Source organism: Podarcis raffonei, chromosome 3 (assembly GCF_027172205.1).
Source record: "Podarcis raffonei isolate rPodRaf1 chromosome 3, rPodRaf1.pri, whole genome shotgun sequence".
NCBI classification, from domain to species: domain Eukaryota; kingdom Metazoa; phylum Chordata; class Lepidosauria; order Squamata; family Lacertidae; genus Podarcis; species Podarcis raffonei.
In genome coordinates, this window is record NC_070604.1 from 56,230,392 (window position 1) to 56,243,921 (window position 13,530).

The following is a 13,530-nucleotide window of genomic DNA, read 5'->3' on the forward strand; positions in this document are numbered from 1 at the left end:
TGTGTCCATGTAGCTCCACTGAAATAAAGCTTGTACTGATTCCTTATAGATTTGAGGGGTTTTTTTGGGGGGGGGGCATTTGCAACACTTCTTATGATACCTTTTATCATCAGTTTTTAAGGTGTATCATCAGTCTTTTCTCACCTGATTGATTGCCTCTGGGTAACTTCCTTCCAATTTTGAGGGTGTGAGAGGGATCAGAAGAACCTGTTCTGAAAATGTGCAAGATGCAGCAGCAGGTGGTTATTCAAGAAAGCAAGTGCGATGTGACCTTGGGCAGTAAAGTTGCATTATAGCAAATAGGTGTCTTCTTCAACTCCATGCGGGCAACACTAGGAAGGAAAATGTACCTTCTGGGTGTGCGAAATAAAAAATTGAATGGTATCTAATTACTTCCTAGTGAAAAACACTAGATGACGTGTGCAAGGGTCAATAGCAAGGTTGTTTCCCTTATCGAAATATTTTCCTGAGGACAATGATGTCGGCTCTTGTGGGAATGCTGGAGTTTGACCTTGCTATGCCTGTCATGGGGTCATCTGCTTTGGGGGTAGGGGCCTGGTAGGAATTTTGTCCATTTGGCGGATTGGCTGGTGCCATTTGGTTTTTGCCTACTGCGTAGCAAATCGTCACAACTTGTAAGGTTGCGGTTAGGCATTGGTTAATTTTTTGGTTGGTGGAGGGGATGTGGTTGGCTGTGACTGCCCCTCCAATGCTCCTGCTGCTGCAAGGGAATTCCGTTAAAGGAATCCAGGGGCTCGCCATGCTTTCATCCAAATCCCTGGGTGGGGCTTGGGCTGTGCGAGCCCCTGGGAGCATGCGGGGAGAGGTGAGGGTCTGGTGCCTGGCTCCATTTTCCTCCCCAATATTGTTTTCCCTTACTGGCTTTCGCTGGAATCTGGAAGTCAGTTCTGTCCCTGGGCAGGGACAGATAGTCGTAACCAATGCCTAAGCAACCACTCACATTTATGTATTTTAATAAAGTCGTGGCCAAAATTATGCCAAAAACCTTAAACCAAAAATCTGTGTTAATTGTGATTTATTTGGGGGGTGGCTTGGGGACCTCGACACGCAACAACATTTGTGCAACATCTGCTGTTTGCTTCCTGATCCTGACTTGAGGTATTTGGGTGTTTTCATCTGCTCACCCATATGAGTGTTTAAAACCTGTAACAGGTTGAGTAATTTATGAGGGAGGTTTCCCTTTTACTGCTTTCACGCCATCATAATATAAAAGCATCAAAGTGGTATTTAGCAGTGTAATACTAAACTGGGAATTGGATTGCATCATACTGAAAAGCCTGAATGAGAGATGACAATAAGGCTCCAGTCATAAGCACTCTGAACCAGGGAATATGGCCAACTCGGTACAGTGGAGTTTACTTCCAAGAAAACATGTACAGTATGGGGTTGTGCTGCCTGTTAATCTGGGACAGGGCATAGCAAACTGGAGAAGACGGGACTCAGTAAAGCAGTGGTGGCAAAGGGGTAGGGGGTCATTAACTGTTAGAACAAAGTAGACAAAATACATTAGTATGTTGGTTGGGATGGATGGGAGTTGTGGTCAAAGACATCCAGAGGGCACCATCTAGTTCAGTATGGAGAGCAGTGGCTCTCCATTGTTTCACTCTGGGTTTTCTCCCAACCCTACCTTAAGTTGTGGGGGATTGAACCTGCGACCTTGGGCAGATTCTCTACCTCTGAGCTATGATCCTTCCCACAGGAAGGTGGCTGCAGGATGGATTCAGCCATCAGCAGCATCTAGTCCCTGAACCAGGTGCTTCCCAGGTGAGGTCAAACCTAATTAACCAGTTAAACATTGATATTTGTGTGACAGGCCACAACACATGGTTTATGGCTTGCATTTTGATTGATGGGTCACAAGTTCTTCTGGCCTGTCTTCAGTACTTAAAAAAAAAGTTTTTTATTTCATTAGCATGTCCAAATAGATTACAGGTTTTTTTTTAAATGTAAAAAGATCGTTATTTGAATACAAAAGAAAGCACACATAGCAGAAGATTGTACAGTGCTACCTTGGGTTACAGATGCTTCAGGTTACGTGATTTCGGGTTGCGCACCACGCCGAACCCGGAAGTACCGGAACGGGTTACTTCCGGGTTTCGGCGCTTGCGCATGCGAATGCTGCAGGTTGCGAATATGTCTCCTGCATGGATCACGTTCGCAACCTGAGGTTCCACTGTACAGAGGCTGCAATTAAAGGCCAGTCTTAGGAACAGCACAAATAAGACATTTTAAAGATAACCAGCTTCTTTTCCTTTATTGCATCCCCGCCCCCAAATATTCAAAGGCAGGATTGCCTTCTTTAAAGTGGGAGGTGGAACCATCTGATGTTGCTTCTTTAAGAAGAGGGGGGTGGGAAGCATTTAATTGTGGCATAATTTCCTTCTTTTATACTGAGACAAAGATTCTGTGAGTCCACTTGACTTGGAGAAATAATCAATCCACTTGATTATGGATTGGAACTAAACTGCAATAGAAGATAGGAAGAATGCTGAAAGCCATCCTTCTTGCATATATGTTGACTCAAGGCCCAAATCACATTTTAATCTCCTTGCGGGTATTTAATAAGACTTGAAGCGCCAAATAATATGCATGCCAGTCTTCTGTCAGGGTTGACTCTCCATGTAACAGATTATCCTAGGGAAGGAGGCATATAGAACAGCTAAAGTAATCCTAAAAGTCTGCTCAGATGTAATTGTTTCCCTCTTTGTTCCAGCTCACAGCACTGATGAGTTAAACATGGCCTTACAAACTCATTTGTTCCATTAAAATATTGATTTTTGGTAACAAAGGAATCTGGAGTTCCTAGCCTTTATAGCTGAAGAGAACAATTTCAGATATAATGACGGTGAAACTAGAGGACAGGATAGACTATGAAGCATCCAAGATGAAATTTACATTTTTTTAAAGTAATTTTTATTAATTTTTTAACAAGTACAACAAACACCACAAAGATATATTTACATGATATCATGTAAATATATCATTTTTTCTCCATCTTGTGAAGAGACTAGGCTTTTTCTTTTTTCTTTTTCTTTTTTAAAAAAGCACCGCACATACTAAATTTTTCATCCTGTGCTAAGCCTCATTGAATGCTGTGGGTTTCCTCAAATGCAGTTTGACTTGTCTCACACTCAGACTTACTTTAGCTGAGGAAAATAAAGTAAACTGTGAGTGCTTTACAATATATTCATATTCATGACCTCTTGGCAATAAATCCCATTGAGTACAATTACGCTTCCTCCCAGGTTAGTGGGTATAGTTGTAGTTATAGGCCTGTCTGCCATCGTAGCACTTTTGAAAAAAAACTTAAATTCATGGCATGTTGTTGAATCTGATCTTTAATCAGTTTTCTAGCCCTAGCTGTAGAAAGCCACCACTGAGATTTCCTCCTGTCTAAGTCTTAAGCATCTGCGTGTATGGATTTCATCTTTTTGAAAATAATATTTGATCTCTGCATCGGAACACTAAGCAGCAAAATCAACATTTCAATGAGGTTCAGTAAAAGGAGAGTTTTCTAGAGGTGGAAATCTATTGATAACTTTTGGAGGTCAACAGTGTATGCTGTTAGTCTCAACTTCTTTTCAGCATGAATGTTATTCACTCCATGGACTTTTCCCTGCCAGTCTTATGGGGTTAATTCTTGAGTTTTTAAGAAGTGTTGACTTTGAGAGAGAGACACAGAGGCCTGGTTTGCATGCCATGGCAAAGCAAACTATGGTTTCCTTCGATATCACAGAGATACTGTACATGGTCTGCCATGTAGAAATGCAGGAGGCTGCTTCCTTGGGGAGGAACCTTTTAATTACTCAGATAATGAATTTGTTGCAGTGTACTTAACAATTCTCTTGCAGCACAGTAGCACACTCCTTTGCACAGATTGGGAATTACTGTGACAGCCAGCAGGATTTAGTGCAGGGGTAGGCAACCTAAGGCCCGTGGGCCGGATGCGGCCCAATCGCCTTCTCAATCCGGCTTGTGGACAGTCCAGGAATCAGCGTGCTTTTACATGAGTAGAATGTGTCCTTTTATTTAAAATGCATCTCTGGGTTATTTGTGGGGCATAGGAATTTGTTCATTTTTTTTCTTCCAAAAGATAGTCCGCCCCCCCCACATGGTCTGAGGGACGGTGGACCGGCTCACGGCTAAAAAAGGTTGCTGACCCCTAATTTATTGCTTAAAAGCTGGACTAGTATTGAGGAGACCTGGTTGATTGTAACAAAACCTCTAAGAGATTTTCAAGAAATATTTGCATTATCAATGAAAACAGTTAAAAACAAGCAATTAACAAAGGCTTAGATTCTCCCAGCTGGACTTTACCAGCTCTGATGGGTATATGGATGCAGCTTGAGAGTGGTTGCCCTCATAATCACAAGACCACAGTCCTTCCATCTATGGGCTATGCAGAAATTGTTCTAGATATACACGACAAAACAGTATGCTGATAAGGTAGGTGAGTTGTTCGCCTAGCAGCCCTTAAGTTGATCAGAATGGTTTTCATCCGTAGACAAATGGCAAATTTGAAACTGAAGTCTTACAGTCTAGCATTTATTTAGCTAAATTTATTGCTTGATTGCTTTAAAAAAATGAAACAAAACCCTAAGTGGCTTTCAAGAAATATTAGAACTGCCAATGAAAACAGTTAAAAACAAGTAAAACCCTTTTTAAAACAATTAAAAGCAGCACTGAACAAAAACTTATCAATATATGTGTGTCTGGACTGACTTGCTTAAACAGAAATGTTTTAAGCAGGCACCAAAATGTGCTTGACTGCAGAGTGAAAGTGTTGTGGCTACATGGAGGATGGCAGGATGGGTTTCAACTCTCAATTTGGTCATGAAATTCATAGAGCCAGTCATCGACTCTCAGTCAATCCTATTTCACAAGAACACTGTGGGGATAAATGGAAGGTGGGGTTTCTCAGAAAATGCAGGTACACCGCCTTCAGCTTCCTGAAGGAAGTATGATGCGATAATAATGTAAGGAACAAATAGTAATTATAAGGTGCTGCAGCAATTAGTTTCTAAAACTTTCCACAATTTTTAACATAATAGGCTGACATATAGCTTGTGCAATAATATTTCTAATAAAATTTGCATAAATATGTTTCACAGAATATTGAATGAGTCTGGGATCTTATCCTGTTTTATTTCCCAGTGGAAATCTTGCCTTTTTGAATTAGAAATTAATGCCATCTGCATTAACTCCTTAGACATTACTAAAGGATCAAATGGTCCATACTGCCTTTTTCTTTATGCCTTTTTCACCATTTACAGTGTGTCGTGTTCTGCAAAATGGCAACTTCCCTACTGAAACAACCTGAACCACCTACAAGTGTTTCAAAAAGTGTGAGCTGAATCTAGACTTAAACCATATTTAGAATAGACCATTGAAATTGACTGGACTTAAATAAGTTGCTGTTGTTGGCATCCATCTGTCTTGAGAGAGAATGGAGTATGATCTGGGGGTGAAGTCAAACCACTGGGTTAGCAGCACTGAAGTTATCTCTCTGGGGAACAAGCCTGGGAAGTGTGTGGCGGTCTTGGGCTGCCGTGATGGCAAGACTCAGCCTCAATAATGTGATCCAAAGAAAAGTAGAGCAATATGTTTGATGCCAGCTTAACTGCAGGAGTTGTCAGAAGGAGGCGTATAAGTGTCGTCCAACTGTCTTAAGGACATCCCAAAGATATCCTGCAAGCCAGCAGAATTTTAGAACCAGAGTTCTCCTTCTCCTAGATGGGCAGCAGTGTTGGGAGTTATATGCAAAATTCTGTTAAAATAAGCAACAGACATTACATGTTTCCAGTAAGCGTCCTCAAAAGTCTGCTTTGGTTTGAAAAACAGAAGGAAAAAATAAATATTCATAAAACGGTTGCAAAGAAAGTTGAAGGATTCTTGGAAGTATTTAGGATCAATAGACATGATAATTTCTCAATACCTGACAAGATTGCACCTTGCAACACAGAGATGGTCACAGGGATGTAGAGTAGAACATTTTCCAGGACTTTATTTTTCCATATAAAATTTTACATTTCATAAGTGCATTAGTAACAACGAATAGATGCAGACTGCAATGCAATATAATGTACACTTGGTGGTTTCCAAGTTTTTAGTGTTGTTTACTAAATACCGTATTTTTTGCTCTATAAGACTCACTTTTTCCCTCCTAAATAGTAAGGGGAAATGTCTGTGCGTCTTATGGAGCGAATGCAGGCTGCGCAGCTATCCCAGAAGCCAGAACAGCAAGAGGGATAACTGCTTTCGCTGCGCAGCGATCGCTCTTGTTGTTCTGGTTTCTGAGATTCAGAATATTTTTTTTCTTGTTTTCCTCCTCCAAAAACTAGGTGCGTCTTATGGTCTGGTGCGTCTTATAGAGCGAAAAATACGGTATTTATAAACTAAGCACATAACTCTTCAGGGCATTGGAAAAATTTCTGATACAAACTAGAAAAAAAATCTGTTGCAAATTATCTGGTGAAATTATTCTAATTTGCAAGGGAACATTTTTCATATTTTTTTTGCAACTCACATATTTCTGGGAAGCCTAGAAACCCCCACCCCCCAGCCTTTCCTCTCTGTTTCCTGTTCTACCATGGTTAGCGTAATTGTAATATGCCTTTGCTCAGTGCTGTATTTTGCATGGAAAAACAACAATAAAGGTCTTTTTAAAAAAATAAATCAGAATGAATATTCTGTATAAAAGATGGGGCCCAATATTCAGTAAGATGAACCATTCCAAACTTATTTATTAAAAGGCTGCATTTTGCTGCTGGTCAATTTTCTGCTGGTCAATTTGAGACATTTGAATATGTGGTGCTACCCATTTGAACATGGCTACCCAGACTAGGAGTTACTTCGAGCTAATGCTTGAAGTCTGCAGCAGGTACACTCTCACTTCTCCTTTTGAACTTTTTGTTTCCACTAAGCATAAACTCATTCAAACACCTTGCAATTTAAAACTCTATTAAAAGCAGGAAAATGAGATCACTGCCCTTGTGGGGTTTTTCTCTCTCTCCTTTTACCTAGTCTGTTTCATCAACATGTGTCAGGCCTGTAATAAATTTGCCGTGCTGTCAAAAGCTGTCACGCTGCCTCGCCGCACTGAAAGCCGGTAGGCAAGGGAAAGATTTATCTTGGAGCCTAAGGGAAAACCAATAAACTGGAACCATCACATTCTTAACTTGTATCTAAAATTGAAAGGCTTTACTTACTGGGAGATCCAAGCTTATCTTTATAGCACTCTGTAAATTTAGTTTTGCTTTCCCTTAACTTAATTTTCCTCCATCTTAATTGACTACAGTAGGAATTCAATGCAAATGCTGGCTAAAGACTCTTGTACGTTCACAGTGGGAATTGTTTCAAAGTAATTCACAGGTTTAATTTGGGCCTTGTTTGTGCACTACATGCCTTGAAGCAACTATGCACATCTGCCTAATCAGTAATGTGTTTATCTTCAGAACTGCGGTGGGTTCTGGGTGTGGAGGTGAGGAAAAAAGACCAAGTGGCAGAATATAAGGGAAGAACATGCCATCAGATACAGCAAATGCCACTTTTGAAAACTTGATTTGTGTACTGTGGACAGAAACAGGAGCTCTTTAGGATTGCATGCTGCCTATGATTACAATTACGCGGGACGTCACCTATGTATTCGTAGCAAATGAGCAGTCTGGGAATAGTTGGCAGTTAATGAGCCCTGAACCTGAACAATGTTTAATCGTACATCTGTGTGCAGAAGCATGTCCTGCTTCTCTCACAAGAATGATGTATTCCCAATGTCACGATTGCTTATGCAAATTGTTATAAGATTGGTACAAGGGTTTTAAGTTACATTAAATTGAGTAGAACCTTCCCTTGCTGGGGGAAGAGAAAGACCTGGGATTCCCTGTGGGCTACAAATCCCATCTTTTCATGACCATTGGCCATACTGGCTGGGATTGATGGGAGCTAGAGTTTAGCAACACCTGGACTGCCACAGGTTCTGCATCTCTGATGTAAAATAACTTCGGTATGTAAAGGACATACAGGAGATGTGGTGTTTGGGTTGCATCCAATGAAGCCATCCCATTCATGCAAGGATTTCCACTTGCCCAACCAAACTTCTCCTCACACTCCTTTCCTGTGTGTCCCATAAACTTGCTGAGGGAGAGGAAAAGGAAGGTAATTTCCATTGCACAAGTGGAAGTCCTTGCACAAACAAGATGGCTTCTTTACACTTCAACTGTTTATGCCCTATCATTTATATATATAAAAATCTATCTGTCAAAGCAAATAGCCACACCTGAACTCCATGTGGGTTTTCTATACAACTTAGAAACCTGATCAGGACTGGCAGGGCTGAGCAGTAAGTAAACAGTGAAGGGACAAGGGGAGCTGGCATGACTGCTTTCCCACTCATCTGATTCTGATTGCTTGAGTATGTTGATGCCTGAACAGTGCTTGAAGCAGAATTGGAAAGGAGGGCAAGATTTAAAGGAACAGCACATCCTACAAGGTAATACATGTTACTGATGCAACATAGGACTCAAATCACACAGGACAGAGGCAGTTGTGTGGTGAAAGAAAGAAAAAAGGTAAAGGACCCCTGGACGGTTAAGCCCAGTCAAAGATGACTATGGGGTTGTGGCGCTCATCTTGCTTTCAAGCTGAGGGAGCTAGCGTTTGCCCACAGACAGCTTTCCGGGTCATGACTAAACTGCTTCTGGTGCAATGGAACACCGTGATGGAAACTAGAATGCACAGAAACACCATTTACCTTCCCGCCACAGCGGTACCTATTTATCTACTTGCACTAGTGTGCTTTTGAACTGCTAGGTTGGCAGGAGCTAGGACAGAGCAATGGGAACTCACCCTGTCACAGGGATTTGAACCGCCAACCTTCTTATTGGCAAGCCCCAGAGGCTCAGTGGTTTAGACCACAGCGCCACCCACATCCCCAATTGTGTAGTACCAGTTATATCAAAGGTGAACTAGGTCTTTTTCAGGTTTGAGGGCCATGTGGAACTTTTTCAGCACAGTCCACGATAAAAAGAAAATCTTGCATTAGAGCCTGCTCTTTCCTTTGCTTATTTGATTCTTTTCATTCCATGATTGGGACTGACACACAACACTTGGAGGCTTGTTGCTGTGAAAGGTGAAAACATGGTTACCAACAAAGCTTTCACCCATGTATCATCCCAGCTGCCAATACAATGATCAGTGGATGGGTTTGTAATGACAACAGTCTATGTGAGCAAGAGCTGTCAAAAAGCAGATTTGTGATATATTAATATCTGAGACGGGAATAAATAAAAATCCCAAGGGAACTGCTCTGTTCACTTGGTTATCTCTCAAATCCTTTCTCCAGTCTTTTAAAGGAAGCTTGCAGGATCTAGATTTAAAAGTGAAGACAGCTAATTGGCAAGAAGAGAAGAAGAGAATGGCGAGGAGGAAGGGAGATCAGAGGAAGGAGGGCAAATGCTGAAAGGGAAAAATAACACAAAATAAAAATGAACAAACTATGTTTGGCATAAAATGAGAGATGAATGAAATTTGCAATTTGTGAACCCAATTGAAGAATCCAGACTATTTCTATTATATTTTCAAACTTATCACTAGGGGCCTGGAGTGAAGGGGTAGGACTATAGAAAACTGCTTTTTCAGACTTGGGCTTATTCTTTTTGTGGGTTGTAGGAATTTCTTGGCTGTTGAGTAATTCTGATTATGCTGTATCTCTTGTCTTCCTTGTTTTTTTTAGGGAGCTCCTGTTGTCTATAGCTCTTGGGCAGGTTCTGTCCCTGCTTATCTGCGGTATTAGCCTGACCAGCAAGTATCTGTCAGATGATTTTCATGCCAACACTCCAGTCTTTCAGAGTTTCCTGAACTACATTCTCTTATTTTTGGTCTATACCACAACATTAGCTGTTAGACAAGGTAAGTGGCATTCTCTGGATGTAGAATAATTATTGCATTAATAAATAATAATAATAATAATAATAATAATAATAATAATAATTGCTATAGCTTTTCTCAGTGCTTTTTTTTCTTTAAAAATGTTTAGGGGTACTCTCATTTTCCTACTCATGCTGAAATACTGCCACTCAATGAGGCCAAACTTAGATTCAGAAAATGTTTAGGAGTATGCATACCCCTGCGCACCCCCAGAAAAAAAAGCACTGGCTTTTCTTTCTCATAGTGGATAATTTCCCCTCTCTTGGAACATATCAAAGCATTTCCTAATATTTAAAAAGGAAAGAAAACTTGCAGCTCCTCCAGAAAGGTTGATAACTATAAAAGGTTGCAAAATCACTATTAAACATTTGGGGTAGGAGTCACCTAAAAACCCTGTTATGGTAGCACTGCTCAAAGACTTCCCTTCTACCCTTATCCCCCCTTGCACCTCCCATCCCTGAAATTGACTCTAGGGAGGTTGGGAGAAGCCCCAGAACAACAGAGAAGGGAAGGAGAGGCAGATCATTTCATCTGCACAGACAGAACTTTCATCAAAGTACAATGTAGAATTTCACCCTTGATATCTTATCAGCATGAGATATTCTAATGAGAACAGTCTTTGAGGGTTTTCTTTTGTTTTTCCCTTCTCCTGTTGGCATATATGTTCATTTAGAAACCTGTTCTGATTTTGAGTGCATATTAATGAAGAGATGGAGACAGCAGACCTAGTAACGGGGGTGGGGGGACGTAACTATAAGAACAAACTTTGACTAAGGGAAGAACCTTTCAGTCCCAATGAAACAAAGATAACATTCATTCATTTATTCATTCATTTTATTGGTATGTCACTTTTCCACAAAATAAATCATCCTGAAAGCAGCTTGCTACAAAGAAACAGGGATACATTTCAGACAAACAGTACAAAAACAATTTCATAATAACATAGCAAAACAAAAATATAGCAACATACCATAAACATAATAACACAAAAATCACTTTTAAATTCTATAACTATAACAAGATTACTTAAAGAACATGCAGCATCCAACAGCAAAAATATCAAGGGACCTTCCCAGTTTCACTTAGTCCTAGAAACAGCCCTCCCATGATGCTCACAGTCTGTCTCCTGCACAGTGGCGTAGCGTGGGGGGTGCAGTGGGGCCGGCCGCACTGGGCGCAGCATCTGGGGGTTTGGGTTAGGGGGCGCAAATTACTTGCCTTGCCCCGGGTGCTGACAACCCACGCTACGCCACTGCGTCCTGCAGCAACTTCTTATAAGGCCTTCAAGGGTCTTAGCTGCAAACGCTCCTTCCTTGATGTTACTCACACATGAGGGGATATTCATCAAGTTTGCAGATGGCACCAAACTGGAGGGGGGTGGCTAATGCCTCTGAAGACAGAATTGGGATTCAAGAAGACCTTAACAGACTGGAGAATTGGGCTGGAACTAACAAAATGAATTTTAAAAAGGACAAATGTAAGGTTCTACCCTTAGGCAGGAAGAACCAGATGCCCCACTATAAGATGGGGGATACCTGGATTGCCACTAGGACATGTGAAAAGGATCTAAGGGTCTTCATAGAGGACAGGCTTAACATAACAGTTAAAGAAGGATGTTGACAAGCTGGAAGGTGTGCAGAGGAGGGCAACCCGAATGATCAAGAGTCTGGAAACCAAGCCTTATGAAGAACAGTTGAGGGAGTTGGGTATGGTAAGCCTAGAGAAGAGGTTATATGATAGCTATATTCAGATATTTTAAGGGGTGTCACATGGAAGATGGAGCAATCTTGTTTTCTCCTGCTTCAGAGCGTATGACCTTCAAGTTACAAGAAAGGAGATTCTGATTAAACCTCAGGAAAAACCGTGGAAGGTGGTGGACTCTCCTCTTTTGGAGATTTTAAAGAGGTTGGATGGCCATCTGTCCTGTTTGATGTAGTTGAGATTCCTGAATTGCAGGTGGCTGGGCTAGATGACCCCAGGGTCCAGTCCAACTCTACAATTCTATGCTTGAGCAGAATTTGATTTCCCCCACTGCACACATGAATGCTGCACTTGTCTTAGGGCTGGAGAATTATCCAAAATAGCATGGGAAACTGGCATCAATGAAGACTGTAGTGTGTGATGGAAACTGGGAGAGGCACAGGCAGAAGAACCTTCCACACTACTGGAGCCCAATCAAGTATCCATTCTCAAGATGCTATCATTGAACCATCTCTTATTTCAGTCCTTAGATAAAATATATCTTGGACAGGCACATGCTTGAAAAGACAAATAGATGCTATGGTTTCTGAATTAATCTAGGTATCTCTACTCTTCCCCGCCTCTTCCACTTCAAGAGGTTTCCTTTTGAGATTAGGTGTGAGTAGGAAAATGCAGCTGGTTTCATGTCAAAGCCTTATAATTTATTCATGCATTTAAATGAACAAATAAACAACTTCTCTCTCTCAATCAGAAAAGCTTGAGATGAATCGAGGAAGGACCTTCAAATAATATGAACGAAGTACCTATTGAGTTTTGACAAATATTTATTTTGCGATAGGCATAGCTTGCTCTTTTGTGGTCCTCCGAGTGCCCACCCTTATCCAATTCCAGACCCTCTTGAGCTTCCGTAAAGCTACAGCATCTGGTGCTCTAAGGCTATTCACTGGGCTCTCAAGTCTTGGTTAACTTATTGGCCATGTTTTTGTGTGTAGACTTGAAATGTGGTTGTGGTCATCATCATTTCAGATGCTTCCTTTGTTGACATCTGTGAGTGGCTTGGCATCCTGCCTGCTGCTTAAATTATTCAACTTTGAGTCCCAGCCTTGTGGAGCAGACAGCACACCCTGTTGAGGAGAGTAATGTTCTCCTTCCCACTGGGATGGTTGTAATTAAAAGGAAGCTGTTGACTTCCACTGCGGAGGCTTCTAAACAAGGAGTTGTAAGTGTCTGTTAAAACCAAACCTGGCAAAGAATTGTCTCAGAGGCTGCAAAGATGACCTCTTTTAAAGAAAGCTTTCTCTCTCTCTCCTTCTAGTTGGATTGATAGAATATAGCAGACACAAGTCCTATAGGTTTGTTTGCTCCTCTTGCAGAATATGGGAAAGCCTATTAATGGAGGCCTTCTCTCACATCCTTATAAGAGCAATTAGAGGTTTCCCAAACCCATCAAAACCGGAACAGGATAATGAATGCCTGCATCATTTCTCCATTTCCCAGCTTAGGTGCCTTGTGGTGAAATATAGAGCAGTTCTCCCACCGCCCCCATGCCTGTTGCAACTAGGCACTAATGCCACACAGTTGACTTGCTTCTAAAACCATGTGGCTTGCTAGGATCATAAAAGCCTAGTGTTCTTCTGTTCCCGACAATTAGAGCAAGGAGGGTTAGAGATAAGGCAGTGGTGTCAGAGCAGGATGAAGTGTGGAAAGAAGCAGAGCAAAACTGAAGTAGTGTGAAAAACAGAAACTAAGATGTGGAGCGAGGAGATAGCCTGTTATACCACTTAATAGCAGATCTTCAGCTATAGTTACTGGGGCAGGCAATGGAGACTTGGCATTAACTACAGGCATTGCAAAGATAAGTAGAACAGCACAGAACCTATTTCA

The 13,530-nt window shown here is 41.3% G+C and overlaps 1 protein-coding gene across 1 annotated transcript in view; it reads left to right on the forward strand.

Moving 5' to 3' along the window:
• Window positions 1-13,530, forward strand: part of SLC35F1 (solute carrier family 35 member F1) — a 200,256-nt gene that overhangs the window by 103,512 nt on the left and 83,214 nt on the right. The window contains exon 2 of the mRNA XM_053381783.1: window positions 9,752-9,927. Within this exon, the coding sequence (XP_053237758.1) occupies window positions 9,752-9,927 (176 nt within the window). The remainder of the gene's footprint in view (window positions 1-9,751; window positions 9,928-13,530) is intronic.